Source organism: Podarcis gaigeae (genome assembly GCF_964106915.1).
Source record: "Podarcis gaigeae genome assembly, chromosome: 8".
NCBI lineage: Eukaryota > Metazoa > Chordata > Lepidosauria > Squamata > Lacertidae > Podarcis > Podarcis gaigeae.
The window spans coordinates 11,783,782-11,806,290 of NC_139684.1; the positions used below are offsets into that span (position 1 = coordinate 11,783,782).

A 22,509-nucleotide genomic window follows, 5' to 3' on the forward strand; every position below is an offset into this window, starting at 1 on the left:
CTGCCAGATATATCTTGAAACTATTTTTTGCCATTCTTTGAAAATTGATGCCCCTTTAATTATTGGTAGTGATTGGAATAGAAATAACATCCTTGGCAGCACACTCATCTTTATCGTAGATATCCTTCCCCAAAAAGATAGCTTCAATCTTCCCCACACCTCCAGATCCCTTTTTATCCCATTCCAAACAGGTACATAGTTATTTTGAAACAGATCAATATATATTCTTGGGGGTTAACCATACTCCTAAATACTTCACTTTGTTCACCACTTCCAGCCCTGTACTTTGTTGCATTTCCTCTATTAATTCTTGGTCCATATTTTTCGCAATAATTTTGGTCTTTCTCTTGTTTAAATAAAAACCTGCAACTTGACCAAATTGTTCTATTTCTTCTAGGATTCTTTTAACACTTCCCGCTGGCTCTTCTACCATCATTACAGGATTGTCCGCAAATGCTTTGACTTTATACTCATTTTTCCCTACAGACACCCCTTTTATTTCTTCATTTTTTCTTATTGATTTTAGCAGAACCTCTAGCACCAAGATGAATAATAATGGTGATAATGGGCATCCTTGTCTTGTACCCTTTGTTATTTTAATGTCTTTCGTTGTATAATTGACAAACCTACTCAAGTAAAGTCACTGGAAGTGGTGGAGGAAGAAGGGGGCAATAGAGAGAAAAGAAGAATGGTTTTGTGGAAGAGAAAGCAATGAAAAAAACAGAGCAGGAGGGAACAGATGGAAACAAAATCACAGCATCTAACTGCTAGGTCAGTTGGAATATGTCTCCACTGGCAGCTGCAGGATCATGTTCTTCCCGAAGCAACGCAGAACCTTGTGTGCACCTTCAAAGACCATTAAATGCATTGTGGCTTGAGGTTTCACGGACTAGAGTTGTGGTTTTGGCTGCAAGAGATACGGATAGGAAAACAGGAAGCTGCATTGTAAAGGCATGGTGCTGATGTGAGCCTGAAGGTGTGGCAGCACCTTCAGCCAACGGCCCAGCAGTGTCTGTCAGCGCTCTTGTTTCCCATTTGGCTGGCTTTGCTTGGACCCAACTTGCATTCGTTTCAAAACTGCCAGCCTCAGGCGTGGGATCGTCCAGAAAGCAGGTGTGAGCTGGCACATGGCGATGCCAGGAGCCAGTTCAAGATTCCCGAGGCGTTCGGTTAGATTGCCCGAGACAGGATGTTTGCATCGCTCCATCCGTCTCCCATCATTCCCATGGCAACTGAGCGATGTGCAGACAGCGTCTGCAAAAGCCGGCATGAAGGAGGACAAAAGTTAAGCTGCCCGTTTAGAAAAAACACACATTTATACCAGGATGGGACTCTTTTGCAATAAGCTTGCCAGCCTCTCCTTTTGTTCCCTTGTCAGATCACGCAAAAGCAATCCCCGGCTTGATTTGGTCACCAGGGGCTGGGGTGGTCCATTTAAACCCTGCTTCTCACAGCTGTTGCCATTTCACACACTCCTGCCTTTCTCTCTGCTATAGCCTGGCATGCAGGGGCTCCCGAGAGAGACCAAGATGAGCAAACCAGCCCATCGAGGAGGCTTGCAAGCGTGGGGGAAATGGCTGCTTCTCCTGAACGCTGCTGTCCCTGCAGTCTCCACCATGCAGACAGGTAGGCTGAAACTTTAGCTCAGAGCTTGCCAAACTTTTCCTTTCCCCCCATTTTTCTTTTGCAATTCAACAGTCACAATTTTTATTAAATTTCTGTTACATTTTAGGCTATTCACTTAAACAACCTTAAAATATCAATGTCTTCACTTCCTCTCTTCCCATGGTTCATTTTGCACAACATAAATCCCTGCATATTTTATATAAACTAAACTATTCTGTATTCCATTATTATATCCATCAAAACTTATTTACACTGTTGAATTTATCTTAATGCTGCCCGTGTTTTCAAGTGTACACAATTTTCTTCCATATATTCAATAAACATCTTTCCAATCATCTCTAAACGTATGTTCTTCTAGGTTAGATCCGCAAGCTGCGCATATTCCATCAGTTTAAGTTGCCATTCTTCTTTAGTTGTGGCCTCTCTCCTTTTCCATTTTTGGGCTAACGAAACATGAGCCGCAGTAGTGGCATACATAAATAGCCTTTTTTGACACCTGGGAATTTCCGTCTGAGTTATCTGAGTTAAAGCTTTCCAAACTTTTCATGCTGGTGAAACACTTTTTAGACATGCATCATTTTGCGACACAGTAATTTAGTTTTACTAACAAACCAGAGGTTAAACTAACTCCTTTCCAGTCCCGAGAGGACCACAACACACCAACACACTGCAGCCAACACACTAAACTGTCGCGACACAGAGTTTGGAAAGGTCTGTTTTAGCCGGTTCCTCAATTTCTTTCCCAGGCAGTCTTGGCTTGACATCTTGGCTTGGCCCCTAAATCTCTAGCAGACGGGGACTGGGTTGGTGATGGGAGCTGGAGTCAAAAGACCTAGTGTAGCATCCAGGTATCTTAACTGCCCTTGCCTGCCTCTTCTTTCTATTTTGCTGGTTTTCATGGAGTAGCAGACAGCCCCATCAATATGACTAGGATTGTGGATGCAGCATAACAAGGTTGCCACAAAGTGCTGCATTTACTGCCCCAGGAGAGATAATAATCATGAGCTGAGAGTAGGGCTGGGTGATATATCGTCCAAAGGTGGTTTGAAGTCCATATTGTGATAACGATTTCATAATTTTTGACCTGGCAATATATCGTGAATCATGATTCATGTGTGCGCTATGCAAAAAATCACGATGTAGGAAAAACTGTGAATCCAGGCAATGCCTTTACATAGCTCCATCCTTATGACTACATTATTACATGAGCACTGTTCCACAGTATTTTATATTTTTATTTACATACATTCATTCAAAATAAGATGGGTTTATCAAGCAATTCTATATACTCCCACCACACTGACAAAGAATTCTACGAAACAATAGTCAATATCTGGACTCACTGTTCAGTGTTGGACATCCTATTTGCTGAATACACAAAGCTTCACAGCTTGTCTTTCATCGTACACAGTCTGGTACCTCGCTTGATTTAAAGATTTTCAGAGACTTTGAGACTAAAGATTTCATTTTGTACTTGTTATGGTTTGAAGGAATTCTATAAAGATTGTCTATTGTGTATGTGCATGGTCATTGTGTGGCCTAGACATTGCTGCCATCCTTATTTCAGGCATCATGATATATCATATATTGGAGTGTTTACCTGGTGATATATCACGATGCTGAAAAGCAGCTATCGCCCAGTCTTAGTTGAGAGGTTTCCTGGAGATCATCTGGTCAGACCCCTGCTTGAAGTGGGGTGCAATCACAGCATCCCTCACTTACGGATGCCCAACCTTTGCTTCAATACCTCCAGTGAAGGAGAGCTCATGGCCTCACAAAGCACTCATTTCTACTCTTGAGCAGCTCCTCCTAACATTTAGCCGAAATCTGCTTCCCTGAAATTTCCACCCATTGACTCTGCCCTCTGGAGAAACAGAGAACAAACTTACTGCAGCCTTTCAGATATTGGAAGACTGCTTTGTCAGCAGTCTGTGCTATTGATACCACAAAGACTTTTTGCTGCTTGCGCTAAAAGGTACCTATTTAAAATGAGCTTGGGCAAAGTGAAACCTAAGAAAATAAATATGGGTTTGTGTTTAGTAGCTGCAGCTGCTATTCTTTGGCATTGGAAGGGTGAGTGGGTGGGGAGAGATTGAGAAAGGGTGCGTTTACAGTTACTAAGGAATATTTTAGTCACAATAGATAGCAGCTTGTAGTTGTTTAGTTGTTTAGTCGTGTCCAACTCTTCGTCACCCCCTGGACCAGAGCACGCCAGGCACTCCTGTCTTCCACTGCCTCCCTCATTTTGGTCAAACTCATGCTGGTAGCTTCAAGAACACTGTCCAACCATCTCGTCCTCTGTCGTCCCCTTCTCCTTGTGCCCTCCATCTTTCCCAACATCAGGGTCTTTTCCAGGGAATCTTCTCTTCTCATGAGGTGGCCTAAGTATTGGAGCCTCAGCTTCAGGATCTGTCCTTCCAGTGAGCGCTCAGGGCTGATTTCCTTCAGAATGGAGAGGTTTGATCTTCTTGCAGTCCATGGGACTCTCAAGAGTCTCCTCCAGCACCGTAATTCAAAAGCATCAATTCTTCTTTGCGATCAGCCTTCTTTATGGTCCAGCTCTCACTTCCATACATCACTACTGGGAAAACTATACAGCTCCTTTAAACAAAAGATGCTGCGCAGGAAGCAAACAACTGCCTTGTGATGCATCCAAGTCCCACCATATCAATTTTGCCTCCCTGCCTTTTTGTCCTGCAGATATGCACTGTCCCTTGTTCTAAGGTACTTGTGCCCACACCCATTTTCTGTTCAGCTTTTGTTTTGTTTTTGTTCTGTTATAAGAAAAAAAAAACCCTGCTCCTTTTCCCTTATGGGGTACCCAAGGGCCCGTATAGAGTCCTGATGTAGGTTCTCTATTGGTAGGAGAAAATAACAGAGGCCAACCAGAGAATATTTAGAAGCAAAGCAGCTAGTAAGCCTGATCTTTATTCAACTGTTGCAACAGGGGCCTCACTCACCACATGCAGGAGGGAGGAGGAACTCAGAACATTGGTGTGCAAGCTCTTATATAGACATTTGAAATTGCCCACCCTGGAGCCCAAGACTATCCCCTGAAACATCATACATACATCACAGAAGGAGACAGTCAACAACAGAGGAGGCGGCCCACAGCAGAAATCCTGTTTGCCAGGGTATATGATAATGGTCACTGATTGCATCATATGGGCAGTCTGTCCATTCTTCTGTGATGGTAAATAGTTCCTGAATCCAGGTGACAGGCTCATCCTGTTCACACACAAATACGCCCTTAAGACAGGATTTGTGAGCAAAGAGACAATGGGGAGGTTTTCCCATTTCCTTCCTCCTTGCAGAGAAATATTTGAGGTCAATTTGGGAGAGTCAAAATGGCTTCAGGATTGTTCTCCTGTACTATTTCAGACACGTGGTTTACATACTTATGTATTTGTTTGGCTTTTAATTTACGAACATTTAATTTATATATTTGATACCTTAAATTCTTATAGCAGTTCATTTTAAGGGAAAGTGTGGAGGCAGGAAACTAACCAGGGAGAAAGTGTGAAAGGATGGGGCTTGGTAAGAAAAAAGGGGGGGAGGAAATGGAAATGATAAGGAGCACACAGTGGAAATTTTAACATGGGTGCCACATTGCAGGTTGGAAACCAGACCTGGAAAGGCTGTCAAGTTGTGGTTCCAGAATGACCATGTTAACGGAGAAATCTGAGGGTTCCCTTGGACAAAAAAAACCAAGGACACCAGCCAGGAATACCAGAGCAAAACAGCAGCCAGTAGGCTTGGTCTTTATTGAAGACTGTCGCGACAGGACTCCCACCTGCCACCAGGTGAAGCAAGATGGAAGCAAGATAGTTACTAATCCCCCACGCTACACCCCTAGAACTACATCATGACTACATCATTGACACATCACAAAAGGGGGTTGAGGGAGGAGTTGTGGAGGTAACCTGAGTATCTTGTCACCTGGCTGGTTCCTCCTTTCTCCCTCCCCATGAGTCATTTCCAGAGGACAAAGGGGAGTTGGCAGTTTCATGCCCCCAGAGAGAAGATCTGACCATTGTCCTTTGTTCAGTCCATGTTGAATCCACTCCCATATGCAAGTCCTTTGTGACCTTGATGGTCTTCTGTCTGGGACTATCAAGGTTGTCATGCCAAATGGGTAGGGCTCCTGTGTATGTGCTGGTACGTTTAAGAGATTATGGCTGTCCTGTATCAAACCATCCCCCTTTGATAGTCCTTCCTTCATGGAGTAAAATAAAAGTGGACTGGTATAAATCCGATGTATGGTTGATTTACTATGAATTTATTACAGAAACATCGTGTGTGAGTGTGTGTTTGTGTTGTGTTTGTACAAACTGAATGATTGGGGGCGGTTTCCTGCAACAACCATTTATAACAATTATAGCAAAATAAACTGTAAAGTTTATTTGTTTTGTTTATATACCGTCCTTCTTCATAAGATCTCAGGGCGGTTCACAGAATAAAATGCAAGGTAAAAACACAAATAAATAATTAAAACAATACAGCTAAATAATAACACACCCCCCTCCATAATTATATGCCAACATAACAGCTACCGGTACCTTGAACACTGTGTGGTTCAGAAGTTTTTGAAAACCTGTCTCCAGAGGCTGTTCCCAGAATCTCTCACTGCTGGCAAGTTGGAATGAGCCAGTGACAAAATGCCCAAGTGAAATTTCCCAGAAGCTGGTGGTGGGCGGGGGGGGGGGGACACCTCTTGAGTACAGCCTCTCATTCTTCACACTAGGATGTGTGGGAATTATGAGGCTGATGGGAAGAACTAGAGGGCCAGAATTCCTGGGTTTAATGTGCTGGCCGTTTTGTTGTTTCTGGGTAATGGTGAAAAGGAGTGAACTAAACGAGTGCCGGGTAATTGAGACAGCAGTTGACATTAGGCAACACAATAGAGTCTTGTGGCATTTTAAAGACCAAGAGATTTATAGTGGCATAAACTTCTGTGGACTAAAGGAGAAGGGGTCTTTAGGCCACAAAGGTTTCCGCTACCATAAATCTCTTTATCAACTTTAAACTGCCACAAAACAACCCTGTCCTCTGTTGCCCTCGACAGTAGCAAGGCAACCATCCTCTGGGTGTTATTCGGGTTAAACAGGCTTCCTTCGGCCATCTCTGGGCCACCGATGAGCCCATGGTAATATGCTGGGTGTTGCAATTAGTAAAGCAAATAATTTAAGCACGTGTGATAGTGTGCTCATTTAGCATGCTGATAAATGCTTGGTTAAGTCATCCATTTTCAAACAGTTGTGACAGGAACTTTAGACTGAATTCTCACTCACCCCCCAAATCTCTAGTAATTTCATTCTTAGAAGCAAAACAAAATAGCCAACGTTGCACCTTGTTGACTGCAAACTGCACACAGTTATGCACAAATTGTCATGGAGGATATTTCTGTCTGGTGGTTGGTACTAAATTAACCTTCCACTTTCAGAGGCAGCATACCCCATAATATTATGTACGGGGAGGGGGGACAAAGGAAGAGGTGGAGAGGCTGCAGCCTCATGCCCTGATTATTATTATTATTATTATTATTATTATTATTATTATTATTATTTTATGGGAAAGCACTTTAATCCTTTATTAAAACTGACCAAGTACACAAACAACCAGATCTGAACAGTGACTTGGGACAGTTAGCCATACTTTCTACTCAACCTTTTTTAAAAAAAATACATTACATGAACACCAGCCCAGGCATACAGAAATTTAACCCACAATAACTAAATCTTCTGAAGGGAATTCATAGTAGGGAACCTCGAGATTTACTGGAGCTGGACCTTTGCGGATTCTGCCAGACGCATCTTAATGCGACCCATGGTAGGGGCAATTGTTAAGTTGTGGGTTGACATAGCCGACGACCAGCGATTTCTCCAAATAGCTCTTTATTTCGTAAACTGGAATAGAACTGACTGCAAACAGCTCAGCCGGCCTGCTTTCATAGGCAGCCGGCTGTCAACATTGTAACAACAACAGCCCAGAGTTCCCGCCTAAAATAACTGACGCGGACCTGAGGGAAAACTATCTACAGACCTGAGTGAAAACTATATACAGTATCCCCCTGCTAGCCCAGGGTGAAACTTCACTACATAACACCCCTCCCCACCGAGATAAGGCGTTAGTTACAATCGTAATGGTTTCCTTATATACAGCACTACGCGTAATGGTTCAATTAGGCACAAAAGCATATTGGTTACATTTCCCATACTTAGACCAACAGTGATACATGTCCAACAACATAGTCCTTTAAATAAGTTGGGCGCTTGGAAACTCTGCCAGACCTCCGGGGACTGGTAGCCAAGTCCGGAGAGCCACACAGTTCTTGCTGAGGCTGTGGTGCGACCCTAGGTGGCGTTGGAACCAAATCCCCTGGATCCGCTGCTGCGGGTGGAGCCTCCGCACGTGGAGTGGTCTGAGTCTGTGGTAAGTCTGGCAGACCCTCTGAAGCGGCTTGGTTCGGCTCCACGCTGGCAGTTTGCGAGGGAGGTGTAGGTGGGGCCTCGCCATCTGTACGTGTCTCTTCTGGAGCCGCAAGCGCAGTTGGGGGCACCTCGGTAGTGTCCAAGTCCCCAACCCTGCGCCTAAGCTGGTCTATGTGCCGTCGCCACAAGCGTCCGTCTTCGAGTGCCACCTGGTACGAGCGAGGTCCAGTGACTCCCACTACTGTGGCTGGCACCCAAGGAATGTCCCCCACATAGTTCCGGGCAAAGACCTGGTTTCCTGGGACAAATGACCGTGGCACGTTGGCACAGCCTGGGGGTTCAGCCACGGCAAAGTCCGGGTGTAGCCGGTCGAGCGGTGACCTGAGGCGGTGGCCCATAAGCAGTTCAGCAGGACTCCTCCCTGTGGCCGCATGAGGGGTGATGTGTTGCACGAACAAGTATTCGGCGACCCGCTCATGCCAGTCTCCCCGGTCCAGTTGTTCGTCCACCTTAGCCTTGAGAGCAAAGGGAACCTGGCGTGGCTTTAGCTTGATGGGGGCGACTTGTGGATCAAGGCTAAAGGAGATGGGCGTACCTGTATATTGCCCCAAGGTGCCGTCAAAAACCTCGGCAAAGTCTTTGACCAGACCCTCAGTCTCTGTGTTAGAGATGCAGTTGATGCCGGTGACTTCCAGGCCGAGGGCATCAAACCAGTCTAGCCCTAGGAGGCTTGGCCGCTGACCTTCGACCACCACCAACCGGAGCAGGCCCGAAAAATCCTTGAAGGCAATCCGGAACCGGCCAACGCCTACCACGGGAATGTCGTTTCCCTGGTAGTCTCTCAGGTGTACGCGGTGAGAGTCGAGTTGCCTTTTGGACACTCTGGGTACCAGTCTTTTGATGGTGCTCCACGACACGATGGACAGGGCAGACCCGGTGTCGATCTCCATGTCACATGAAGCTCCTTCAATGAGCACCGTGACGTTCGGCTTGCGTTGTGTAGGCGAGTCGGTTTGGCCAATCGTGGTTCCAGACGGGCAGCGGCAGTTGGTGAGAGCGAAACAACTTTCCTTGGCAGACTGGAGTGAAGGCTTGGACTTGTGAGTCGATGAAGGGGGGGTGTCAGACGGAGCCGATCGGCAGACCTTAGTGATGTGGCCCCTTCTGGAACACTTCCTACAGATGGCGTCTCTGAATCGACACTTGGCACGGGAATGGTTGCCTCCGCAGCCGGCACATTCCGGTTGGCCCTTGGACTTCTGTTGGAACTTCCTGTGCTCCCGCTTTGTCTGGTGCACGTCATCGCCTTCACTGGAGGATGCCTCATCACTGCTGGCCTCTTCATGATGCACCGGAACTGGCTCCCTAGCAAGACGCTGGCTGCTGGACTTGCGGATCTCCTGGGCGGAGCGTTCAGCAGCTTCTGAGGCCACAGCCTCCTCAATGGCTTTCTGCAGCGTGAGGTCTGGCTTGGCGAGGAGACGCCGTTGCAGATGGATGTCCTGGACCCCGCAGACGATTCGATCCATCAGGGCATCGTCTAAGTCTCGGAACTCACAGTGCATTGCAGCCTGTCGCAGGGCGGTGGTGTAGTTGTTGATTGACTCCCCCTCTGCCTGGTTCCGGTGGTAGAACGCATGGCGGGCAGCAATCTTGGACGGCTTTGGTGTGTAGTGGTTGCGGAGCTTCTCTTGGATCGTGTCCCATGGTGTTGCCTGGACTGCTTCGGGCGCAACCAATGCTCGGGCCGTCTCAAACACCTCAGGCCCACAGAGGCTGAGGAATAGGCCCCGCTTACGATCCTTTGATACTGCTGTCAGCTCGTTGGCTTGGAGGTAGCAGTCGAACCGAGCGAGGTAGGAATCCCATGATTCAGAGGCTGGCGCAAATGGCGGTAGAGGCACAAGTGAAGCCATGATTCCGATGCCGGCGTGAAGGGCGATGGATGGAACACAGTGCTCTAGCCAGAACAGTCAGCTCTGAATTGGTTCTGTCCAGTGATTTCGCTCAGTGATTTCGCTCTGTGATTCAGCTCAGTGATTCAGCTCAGTTCAGAGGCTGGCCGCATCTGGCTGTGCTCTGATGTCCATCGATCCCACCTTCGTCGCCAGTGTTAAGTTGTGGGTTGACATAGCCGACGACCAGCGATTTCTCCAAATAGCTCTTTATTTCGTAAGCTGGAATAGAACTGACTGCAAACAGCTCAGCCGGCCTGTTTTTATAGGCAGCCGGCTGTCAACATTGTAACAACAACAGCCCAGAGTTCCCGCCTAAAATAACTGACGCGGACCTGAGGGAAAACTATCTACAGACCTGAGTGAAAACTATATACAGTATCCCCCTGCTGGCCCAGGGTGAAACTTCACTACATAACAGCAATAATAGCCACCAAATTCCCCAGCATCTGAAATGGGTACGCAGCCAAGATGGGTGCAAACACCGATCAGGATGATCCATTCAGGTTTCTTTACTCGGTCTAAATCATGCTGGGGGTCTCTTAAATCAGTCAAAGATACTGCAGCTTCTTCCTCAATCTCTTTTGCGGTTCTGTGATGCACAGAGAGGCTTCCCTCTCCACTTGAAAGTCATATTCTTGCCTTCAGGAATATCAGAGAGCTTGATCTCAATCATCAACGATGCCAACACATCAGCAGAAGCATTCATGCTGCTGACAAACTGAGTGACAGCATTCTTAGCAGCATATGCTGTCGCTACACAGGTTGTTGCTGTCATAAAGTAGGAGAAGATTTTCCTGGATTCACGGCTCTCTTGGGATGATTTTGCAGCATCTGTTACTGTAGCACCCTGCTTGTGGTTAACGCTTAGCTGGAATGAAATATTCAACGCAGCAATAGAGAAATTAAAATAATAATTTATTTGTCAGACAAATAAATGAGAGGCACAGTGGTATATGGTTACCAAGCTCTGGCCTGGGCTCCTGCCATTATGGCCAGCACTTATATTCCCTCAGCCCAGCCCCCTTGCTCCTCCTTTGGCTGCCTCTGTCCAATCAGCCTGGTTGAAATTCCCATTGGCTGTTTGCTAGAACCAATCATAAAAGATACACCCATTTCCTATTACCTTTTATGGGAGACAGAGAGCTATATTTTCTTCTATTTATCAATGGCAAACAAGTAGCCATTAACCTCGACAAGGCACCTTAATTACCAGATAACCTTTGGCCCCTCTTGCCCTATTCCTTGCAAAACAGATGGCTAATGGTTCTAATTTTATCTGAACAGATCTTTTGTTCACCTTTTCACACACCATCTATGAAAGAGCTCCTTCTTTGCAGGTCTTTAAGCAGAGGCTCGACAACCATATGTCAGGAGTGCTCTGATGGTGTTTCCTGCTTGGCAGGGGGTTGGACTCGATGGCCCTTGTGGTCTCTTCCAACTATATGATTCTATGATTCTATGAAATAAGAATCTAACATTTCTTACTTTCTAAATCCTTTGCATAATTACATTTAAGCCAATATATTTAATACATAACATATATAGTTTTTTTATAAGCAAAGACGTTTTCACAGTAAGAAAAAACTTAAAAACACTTTCTTCAGAGAGAAGCCCCCCTTTCCCTAGCCAGCTGCTGTTTCCATTAGCTCTTGCCGTTTGCCCTGTGGCTCAAGTTTAATGGGAGGCTTTACTATTTACCAACTTAATTGCAGCTTGATTGTATTCTGCAATTTGTATGGTCAGTGTGACCTTTTGTTTCCAGCCTTTTTATGACCGCAATAAACCAGAGGGGCCTCTCTGCCCAAGAGTTTGCCAGCTGCCTGCTGGTTTCCTGCCTCGAAAGAAACATTTGTGAATTTAAGCTAATTTTTAAGATACAACCTTGATCAAAAAATATAAGCCTTGATTAAAATGCAGGATATGATCAAATGCCTCATTACATCATGGTGACGATAGTCAGAGAAGTCAGGCACAGCGACATCATTGTGGACGTAACGAATGCTAGCAGGAGCATTGAGGCTGGCGGTGGCGACAAGCCCCCCACGGGCGGCCTGGCCTTGCAGCGACTCCTAGCAGAGCAGAAGCCGCTTTGGGTCCAGCGGCAGCTTCGAGGCCACCGGAGCCAACCCAGCCGCCAGGGGCTTCAGCGGGCCCAGGATGGCGTGGGCAGCAGCCGAGAGGTAAAGGGCCAACGGGCCAAAGCGGGCGGCCACGGACAACATGGTGACGGCAGAGTCAACTTCTCCTCTCTCTTCCCCCTCCGGCCGGTCACCTTCTCATGCCCTGATTATGAGCTTGAGTCATTTCTTGCCAGTAACCGAATGCTGAATGAGATGGACTAACCAGCCTTGAGGTGTAATAAACAAAACCTGCCCTTCTTCCCTTATGGGGGACACAAGAGCCCTTATAGGGTCCGTTGTAGGTTCTCCATCGGTGTTCGGGGATCCAAGGTACGACTGTATACTGAATTGAAAAGGATGTTTAAAAAAACTTTTGTAAAAAAAACAAACCCAGAAGCTTTTCTTTTGGGAATTATAGTGACAGAACTACCTAAGCTGTACATAAACTTATTCATGTATGCTACTACAGCGGGAAGGATGTTACTCGCCCCAAAATGGAAAGAAGCAGAAGTCCCAGCAAAGGAAGAATGGATACAAAAACTTGTGGAATACGCAGAAATGGCGGAACTTACCGGAAGAATAAGAAATCAAGACAACAAACCTTTTATAAAAGAATGGCAATAGTTTATTGAATGTTTACAGATAAATTGTAAACAGATAAGAACATTGGCAGGATTATTGTAATGACTTGCAGTTTTATAAGAGTACAGTGGTACCTCAGGTTACAGACACTTCAGATTACAGACTCTGCTAACCCAGAAATAGTACCTTGGGTTAAGAACTTTGCTTCAGGATAAGAACAGAAATTGTGCGGCGGCAGCGGGATGCCCCATTAGCTAAAGTGGTACCTCAGGTTAAGAACAGTTTCAGGTTAAGAACGGACCTCCAGAACGAATTAAGTTCTTAACCTGAGGTACCATTGTATATATTTAAAGTTGATGAGTAAATGAGCAAATTAAGTTAATTTGGAAATGCAGAAGGTATTAAAAATAAATTTAAGGAACAGCAGAAAGAGGGGAAAGGAAGTCAAGTTTTGAAATGTTAAAATGATTGTAAAATTAGTGAAATGTATACATCTGAAAAGTAGTAGTAGTAATAATAATAATAATAATAATAATAATAATAATAATAATAATATAATAGATGGGTCTCTGGCCTGATCCAGAAGGTTCTCCTTCTATGTATGTCTTTGTGCCTTGCCAATGACTCTCCCTTTTCCTCTCCCTCTTGCCCAACAGTGAGTGTGGTCGATTTCTGCGGCCAGACCCTGTACGGGGATGGGATGGTGTTGACGTCCCACCGAGACTCCCGCCGTTACTACTTTGTAGTGGCCAGCACCGACTGCCAGCTGACCATGCAAGCGGCAACCCCCAAAGACAAGGTCCAGTTCCAGTTCCGCTTCTTCCTGGTGTACAGCATGGTGCGCTCGCCTTCCAGCACGCTGGCCAGCAGGGCCAGCAACGACCACCCCACTCTGGCCCTTCCCAAGTCCAGAAGGGAGCGGGAGACCCCTGACCCTTGCACAGCAGGCTCCTACGTGCAATTCTACGATGGCCAAAACCACACCGCTAAGCCCCTGGGAATGCCGCTGTGCGGGAAGAACATCCCAAGGCCCGTCATCTCCACCGGCAACTTCCTCACCTTGAGGCTCGTGACTCGTGGCCAGCAACCTCGTGTCGACTTTGTGGGTGACTTCACCTCCGTTCGAACTGGTAAGGCAGGAAGCGGCTGTTGTAAACAAAAATTGCCCTTTTCTCTTATGGGGTATCCAAGAGCCCATATAGAGTCCTTACATAGGTTCCCTATTGGTAGGAGAGAATACCAGAGGCCAACCAGAGAGTATTGAGAAGCAAAGCAGCTAGTAAGCTTGATCTTTATTGATCTGTTGCAACAGGGTGCTCCCCTCACCCGCAGGAGAGGAGGAGGGAACCAGAAAAATGGTGTGCAAGGGCTTATAAAGACTTTTAAAATTGCTACCCTGTAGATCAAGACCACCCCCAGAAACATTATACATACATCACAGAAGGGGTGTAACCTAAGACCACCCCTCAGATACATCACACCTACATCACAGAAAAGGTGGTCTTAAAACAGAAATTTGAATGTTGTTTTTCTCCTGTCCTTGTTTATCTCCTGACTGGCAGGTTACTTGATTGGATTTCCTGGGGAGCCTGGCCAATCTTTTGTAGTGATAAATACTTAGTTCCTGGGCCAGGTCACAGGCTCACACCCTATTCATATCTTAAATGTGTCCTTAAGACAGGATTTGTGAAGGAAAAGACAATGGGGAGGCTTTTCCACTTTGACCTTGCAGAGAAAACATTTCCTCAGTTTAGGAATCAAAATGGCATCAGGTCGGTACTGATCTATGTACGTGCGGTTATGAACATTGCCATATATCTAAGACCTCAAAATTCCTATCACACCATATATCAAAGACCTCAAAATTCCTATCACACAGCTCCAAATGAGCTGAGTAATGCTGCTCTATCTTATTTTAATTTAATTTTATTGCATTTATATCCCACCTCTTCTCCAAGGAGCTCAAGATGGTGTATGCCTCCTCGTTTAACCCTCCCAATCCTGGAAGGCAGCTGAGCCTGAGAGGCAGCAACTGGGCTCCAAGGTCACCCAGGGAGTTTCATGTTGCCCAGTGGGGGGATTTGAACTTTGGTCTCTCCTGGATCCTAGTCCAGCACTGTAACCCTAAGGGTAAGGTGCAGGTGATGTGGACCACTGGGCTGCTGTCAGGGTAACTGGCGCTGTGGTCTAAACCCCTGAGCCTCTTGGACTTGCCGGTTAGAAGGTCGGTGGTTCGAATCCCCACAATGGGGTGAGCTCCTGTTGCTCCGTCCCAGCTCCTGCCAACCTAGCAGTTCAAAAGCACACCAGTGCAAGTAGAGAAATAGTTACCACTGTGGTGGGAAGGTAAACAGCGTTTCTATGCGCTGTGGTTTCCGTCACGGTGTCCCATTGCGCCAGAAGCAATTTAGTCCTGCTGGCCACATGACCTGGAAAGCTGTCTGTGAACAAACACTGGCTCCCTCGGCCTGAAAGTGAGAAGAGTTCCACAATCCTGTAGTCACCTTTGACTGGACTTAACCATCCAGGGGTCCTTTACCTTTACCTTTTAAAAAAATTTCAATGCTGGTGTTAAATGCATTTAAACTATTGTTTTAAGCTAGTTTAGGAGGTACATTCCAGGCAGTGCTTTTTAACTGTTACCAGAAAAATCCGAGGGCTCCATTGGACAAAACAAAGACACCAACCAGGATAACCTGGAGCAAATCAGCAGCCTGTAGGCTTGGCCTTTATTGAACTGTTGCAACAGGGTGCTCCCCTCACTTGCAGGAGAGAGGAAAGACACAGAAAAATGGTGTGCAAGACCTTAGAAAAACTTTTGAAATTCCCATCCTCTAGGTCAAGCCCACCCCCAGAAACATCATGCATACATTACAGAAAGGAGGGGTTGAGGGAGGAGTTGTGGTGGTAACCTGAGTGTCCTGTCACCTGGCTGGTTCCCTTCTCCTCCTCCCCATGAGTCATTTTCTGAAGACAAAAGGTAGTAGCAGTTTCCTGCCCCCTGAGGGAAGATCTGATCATTGTCCTTTGTTCCAGTCCATGCTGAATCCACTCCCATATGCAAGTTCGTTGTGATCTTGATTGTCTTCTGTCTAGGACCATCAGGGTTGGCATAGCAACTGGGCAGGGCTCCTGTGGATGTGCTGGTATGCTCAAGGGATTATGGCTGTCCTGTATCAAACCTTCCCCATTTTGTAGTCCTTCCTTCATGGAGTAAAATAAAAGTGGAACAGTGCAAATGCGATGTATGGTTGATTTTCTATGAATTTATAACAGAAGTGTAGCGTATGTAGTGAGTGAGTGTGAGTGTGTGTGAAGTTTGTACAAACTGAATGATTGGGGGGGGGGGTTGGTTTCCTGCTACAATCTAGGGATACTCAAAGGTACGCTGTACCAGCACCTCACTGTAACAACTTCGTGGTGAGTACTGGCCGCTTTTTTTTCTATAAAAAACCACTGATTACAGTGGTACCTCGGGTTACATACGCTTCAGGTTACATACGCTTCAGATTACAGACTCCGCTAAGCCATAAATAGTACCTCGGGTTAAGAACTTTGCTTCAGGATGAGAACAGAAATCGTGCTCTGGCGGCAGCGGGAGGCCCCATTAGCTAAAGTAGTGCTTCAGGTTAAGAACAGATTCAGGTTAAGAACAGACCTCCAAAACGAATTAAGTTCTTAGCCCGAGGTATCACTGTATAGGTACATTAAACCACAAGAACAGCAAAATCTGCCTTTCCCTCTCCTTGCAGGTTTGAATGCTTCGGCCTGCAGCACGGAGTCCTATTTTCCCTGCCACAATGGAAAATGCATCCCTCCCAGCCTAGTCTGCGATGGCAGCAGCGTCGATAACTGTGGGGATGGTACAGACCAGGCTGCCCAGTCCCCAGCCTGGTGCAAAGGTTGGTGGCTGTAGAAGGAAGAGGGTGTGTGTATGTGCTGTTATAAGTAAATAAAAACCTGCTCCTTTTCCCTTATGGGGTACCCAAGAGCCCATATAGAGTCTTTTTGCAGGTTCTCTATCGGTAGGAGAAAATAACAGAGGCCAACCAGAGAATATTGAGAAGCAAAGCAGCTCGTAAGCCTGATCTTTATTAACTGTTGCAACAGGGTGCTCCCCCACATGCAGGAGAGAGGAGGAGGACCCCAAACCATGCATGCAAGCCCTTATATAGACATTTTAAATTGCCCGCCCTGGAGTCCAAGACCACCCCCCAGAAACATCATATCTACATCACAGAAAAGGCGGTCTACAACAGAAATCTGAGTGCATTGTTTTTATCATGTCTGCCAGGTTACCTGTTAATGGTCACTTGACTGGATTACCTGAGGAGCCTGGCCATTCTTTTGTTATGATAACTACTGGGCTCACACCCTATTCATATCTTAAAAGTGCCCTTAAGACAGGATTTGTGAGCAAAGAGACAAAGCAAAGAGAGCAAAGAGAGAATGGGGAGATTTCCCATTTTGACCTTGCAGAGAAATATTTGAGGTCAATTTGTTCAGGACATTTTCTATGGGGTTTCTGACATGTGGTTTATATACACAGTTATGAACATTTATTTTATATACATACGACCTTAAAATTCTTATAACAGTGCCATTCCTTGCTCATGATCACTTAAAAAAATGGGTGAGAACGTGAGGCTGAATGCCTGAGCCTGATGGCTGCAGCGGCCCCTTAAGTTGTTAGGAAAGGGAGGAGGCTACGCCCCTTTGCTTTGGTTTCTCCGTGGCAGCACAGAGGCCACTACGGTTTTTGACTCTTTCTCCTATTCAACTCCAGGCTCACCCACGCTCCTGCCGCCCTTGAATAATGCCGAGGCCTCTTCTGCAGTTAACGCCCTGCCAAGTCAGGTGACCTGCGCAGGATCCCAGGAAAGCCAGCTCCTGCCCCCAGGCACTGCCACCTGGGACAAAACAGGTACAGCAGCACCATTGCTGGCAGGAATGAGGCCTTGTAAGAACTTGGTTGTTTATAGTGTGCCTTTTGGGAACTCCCTGCCTATTTATACTAAGCAGGTGGCTATCACTGTACTCTTTTCAGCTAAAAACGCAGTTCTTTCTTACCTACGAAAGGTGATTCCATGTTGTTTGGCACAATGGCAACTCTTCAGCTTGCCCACTCACTCTAACCCCCATCCAAGTCTCCAGGTGCATACAGCAGAAAAAGAAGCCTCATTCAAAGCATTTGAGGGTAACTCCCAGATCATCCCTTATCTCCAGAGTGATAGTCAGACTATCTGTTATCAATCACCAAGTCAGCAGGAGCTAACAGGAAGACAGAAAAACCGCCATTCATCTCCCCTGGAAATCTGCTAAAAACATTTTTAAAAAATAATATTTATGCTTTTCAGGTTTACATTTCACTAATTTTACAATCATTTTAACATTTCAAAGCTTGACTTCCTTCCTTCTCTTTCTGAGGTTCCTTAAATTTATTTTTAATATCTTCTGCATATCCAAATTAACTTAATTTGCCCATTTACAGTGGTGCCTCGCAAGACGAAATTAATTCGTTCTGCGAGTTTTTTTTGTCTTGCGAATTTTTCGTCTTGCGAAGCACGGATTCCCTGGGTATTAATGGTTTTAAGAAAAAGGAAACAAACTTGCAAGACGTTTTCGTCTTGCGAAGCAAGCCCATAGGGAAATTCGTTTTGCGAAGCAACTCAAAAAACGAAAAACTCTTTCGTCTTGCGAGTTTTTTGTCTTACAAGGCATTCTTCTTGTGAGGTACCACTGTATTCATCTACTTTAAATATATACTGTAATAAAACTGCAGGTTTTAACAATAACCATGCAAACGTTCTTATCTGTAAATGTTCAATAAACTATTTCCATTCTTTTATAAAAAGTTTGTATTCTTGATTTCTCATTCTTCCGGCAAGTTTTGCCATTTCTGCATATTCCATAAGTTTTTGCATCCATTCTTCCTTTGCTGGGACTTCTGCTTGTTTTCCATTTTGGGGCGAGTAACATTCTTGCCGCTGTAGTCGCATACATGAATAAGTTTCTGTACAGCTTAGGTAGTTCTGTCCCTGTGATTCCCAAAAGGCTACTGGGTTGTTGTTTTTTACAAACGTTATTTTAAACGTCTTTTTCAATTCATTACATATATATAAAACATTTTTGTATAGCTAGGCCTATCCACATGCTTATAAAGTTAAAGTGAATTTGAATCTCGTAGTATTTTAAATTTTTGTAGGTTTTATTGTTGTAATTTTTTGATTTTCTTGTTCTACCCTTTTTGTAAACTGCTCCGAGTTTTTCTTCACAGTCAAGCAGTGTCTGCATTTTTTGAAATGAACAACAATATCAAAATAGCACAGCTGGGGCAATTGTTTGGTGGGGAACACAATTTGTTCCATTTTCCTGCAACTTACCAGGCTCCTTCTCCTCCTTCACAGATAAACGCAAGCCTCTCCTTGCTTCGCTGGCTGCCATCCTGGGCGCTGCCATCGTGTTCTGGTGCTGCTGGTCTCCAGGCTGGTTCATCTGGAGGATGGGCGCCTGCAGGTACCTGCCCGGTTGCAATTCCGTCTGCGCTGCCTGCCACCTCTGCCCACGCAGCTGCACCCGCCGGGAGCCCCCCAAGGTCACCCCACATGGAAGCACCGAGCCACCTGTGTGACTCCGAGATGGGGGGCAGGGTCACAGGCCCTTAGTTTTAGAAGAGCATGGGCCAGAAGGGGTACCGCTGGCAGTGGAGGCATGATGGAGCTAAGCCAGGGGTAGGCAACCTAAGGTCCAGGGGCCGGATGTGGCCCAATCGCCTTCTAAATCTGGCCCGCGGATGGTCCAGGAATCAGCGTGTTTTTACATGAGTAGAATGTGTCCTTTTGTTTAAAATGCATCTCTGGGTTATTTGTGGGGCCTGCCTGGTGTTTTTACATGAGTACAGTGGTACTTCGGGTTAAGACCTTAATTCGTTTTGGAGGTCTGTTCTTAACCTGAAACTGTTCTTAACCTGAAGCACCACTTTAGCTAATGGGGCCTCCTGCTGCCGCTACGCTGCTGGAGTACAAATTCTGTTCTCATCCTGAAGCAAAGTTCTTAACCGAGGTACTATTTCTGGTTTAGCGGAGTCTGTAACCTGAAGCATATGTAACCCGAGGTAACATTGTAGAATGTTTCCTTTTATTTAAAATGCATCTCTGGGTTATTTGTGGGGCATAGGAATTCGTACTTCTTTCTTCCCCCAAAAAAATATAGTCCGGCCCCCCACATGGTCTGAGGGACGGTGGACCGGCCCACGGCTGAAAAAGTTTGCTGACCCCTGGGCTAATCAGACAGATGTATACTGGCTGATCTCCCACAAGGTGGCAGGAGATGCCTGCTTCTTTCCTCAGTGGGTTCAAACCTAGGCACTTGGCACCAGGCCTTGAGATACGCTCACATCCACACCATGCATTTAAGAACAAAAGAATAGCCTGCTGGAATGGCCCTCTAGCCCAGCATCCTGTTCTCACGGTGGCTGCCAAGATGCTTGTGGGAAACCTGCAACCAGAGCACAAGGGCACCCTTTCTTCCTGTGCTTTCCAGCAACTGGAATTCTTAAGCATTCACTGCCTCTGACCTCCATGAATTTGCCTGATGCTCTATCGAAGTCTTCTAGATTGGTGGCTGTCACTGCCTTCTGTGGGAGGGAGTTCCCTAGTTTAACTATGCACTAAGTAAAGTAGTATTTCCTATTATTATTATTATTATTATTATTATTATTATTATTATTTATATACCGCCCTATACCTGGAGGTCTCAGGGCAGTTCACAGAAAAGATCAACATAAAACCCACAATATATATCAAAATAAAAACAACCCAATAACACCGCGCCCCAAAAAGGAGCCTCATTTTAAAAGGGTATAGGATGTCAAACAGATCAACCAAAGGCCTGGTTAAAGAGGAACGTTTTTGCCTGGCACCTAAAGGTGTATAATGAAGGCGCCAGGCGAACTTCCCTGGGGAGAACATTCCACAGACGGGGAGCCACTGCAGAGAAGGCCCCGTTCTCGTGTTGCCACCCTCCGGACCTCTCAAGGAGGAGGCACACGAAGGAGGGCCTCAGAGGATGATCTCAGGGTCCGGGTAGGTTCATATGGAAAGAGGCGGTCCTTGAGGTATTACGGTCCTGAGCCGTTTAAGGCTTTATAGGTCAAAATCAGCACTTTGAATTGGGCCTGGAAACTAATTGGTAGCCAGTGCAGTCGGGCCAGGATTGGTGTAATATGCTCAAACTGTCTTGCTCTGGTGAGCAACCTGGCCGCTGAATTCTGCACCAGCTGAATTTTCTGAACCATCTTCAGAGGCAGCCCTACGTATAACACATTGCAGTAATCTAACCTTGAAGTTACCAGAGCACAGACACAGTATCTGAAGAAGTGTGCATGCACACGAAAGCTCATACCAAGAACTAACTTAGTTGGTCTTTAAGGTACTACTGGAAGGAATTTTTTTTTTGTTTTGACTATGGCAGACCAACACGGCTACCTATCTGTAACAGACAACAGAAGTTAGGCTATCCCTGTCCAGATAGGGACCAAATCTTCCAGCATTCAGCTTCATTGGATATCCACATGGATATCTCATGTCATATATCACTTTGGTTTCATAGAATCAACCAATTACAATGCCGGAATCTCAGCTACAGCATCTTTGACAGATGGCCACGCAACCACTGCTTAAAATCTTCCAAGGAAGGAGAGTCCCCCACCTTCCTCTGTCGAACAGCTCTTGGAACTGCACTTTTAAGGGTGCTTAGGAGACACCCCCCCCTCACAAGAGCTAAGAGTCCCTAGGATTTTTTGGGGAAGTCATGACCGTTAAAGTGGCCCAAAAACACAGGTTTGGTGTGTGGATGGGGTTTCTCTTTTGCTCTGGGCCTGAGATCTAGCTGTGTTCATCTAGCTGAAAGAAAAGAAAAAGACCCGAGTTGTGGGATCAAGTTTTATATTGTTTTATATTGAGGCACCAAGTCAGGCAGCTATTCCAGGGATGGTATCAGAGACAGGGAATGACAAGCTTTGAAATGTGGGTATTTTAGATCAAAGGATTTCAACCTTTTTGAGTCCATGGCTCCCTTGACGCAACTACATTCTTTCTGTGGCACCACGGTGGAGTTCAGGAGCCCAGTTATGTCACCCCTTGCTTGCGGAGCTGGCAGCCTCTCACCCTTTTTCGAACACCCTCCCTTGTGGAGTGTTCCCTCAGCCTCCTCTCTTCTCCTATTTCCTTGGGAGTCCTCTGGGCAGCAGCTGCTGACACCCCTGGTCTTTGAGCTGCCCCCCTGCACCAAAGAGAGGTCCCTCTCAGAGATACTATTCACATGGGGAGCTTATAGCCAGGGCTGCTGCAATAAACAGTCGCACAAGCCTTTGGGAGGCAGAGATGCAAGAGGGCATAAGAGGAGGAAGGGAAGGGAAGAGGGACAGAGACCAGTGTTGCCCTGGCACCCCTGACCATCATTCAAGGCACCCCTTAACACTGGTTAAAACCCACTGTTTTAATCATAGGACTATTCTTCATATGTTCCCAGCATAGTCATAAGGGAAGGCAGAACACACTGGGAAAAGGAAAGTACTGACATGGAAGGGATTTTTTACTTATTTTGGGATGTGCAGCTGATTTACCAGGCTTGGTATGTACAAAATCAACCCAGAGACCAGTATGAATTTTTTCTGCCCTCCTGTGTTGTTTCCACTTCACCATTGGCCAAGCTGTTGCAATGCTGTCCAAGGCAAAAGGTAAAAAAGGTAAAAGACTCCTGGACGATTAAGTCCAGTCAAAGGCAACTATG

The 22,509-nt window shown here is 46.0% G+C and overlaps 1 protein-coding gene and 1 pseudogene across 4 annotated transcripts; one reads left to right on the top strand and one right to left on the bottom strand.

The window, feature by feature from the left end:
- The first annotated feature begins 625 nt into the window (after window positions 1-625).
- On the top strand, window positions 626-19,706 carry LDLRAD2 (low density lipoprotein receptor class A domain containing 2). 3 transcript variants are annotated; one of them, XM_083750268.1, is made up of 5 exons: window positions 626-1,626; window positions 13,374-13,847; window positions 16,470-16,619; window positions 17,504-17,641; window positions 19,125-19,706. In XM_083750268.1, exons 1-5 carry the CDS (start codon window positions 1,503-1,505, stop codon window positions 19,346-19,348), a joined length of 1,110 nt encoding a protein of 369 aa, XP_083606394.1. In that variant the 5' UTR covers window positions 626-1,502; the 3' UTR covers window positions 19,349-19,706. The 3 variants fall into 3 exon arrangements, with proteins under 3 accessions (XP_083606394.1, XP_083606392.1, XP_083606393.1); XM_083750266.1 differs by lacking the exon at window positions 19,125-19,706 and having other exon boundaries at window positions 17,504-18,199; XM_083750267.1 differs by lacking the exons at window positions 16,470-16,619; window positions 19,125-19,706 and having other exon boundaries at window positions 17,504-18,199.
- On the bottom strand, window positions 7,335-12,237 carry LOC310850481 (cytochrome b-c1 complex subunit Rieske, mitochondrial-like; annotated as a pseudogene). Its single transcript has 4 exons — window positions 12,133-12,237; window positions 11,956-12,084; window positions 10,427-10,853; window positions 7,335-7,455 (listed from the first exon to the last, which is right to left on the bottom strand). The product of its transcript is annotated as a cytochrome b-c1 complex subunit Rieske, mitochondrial-like (transcript).
- Window positions 19,707-22,509: the final 2,803 nt, after the last annotated feature.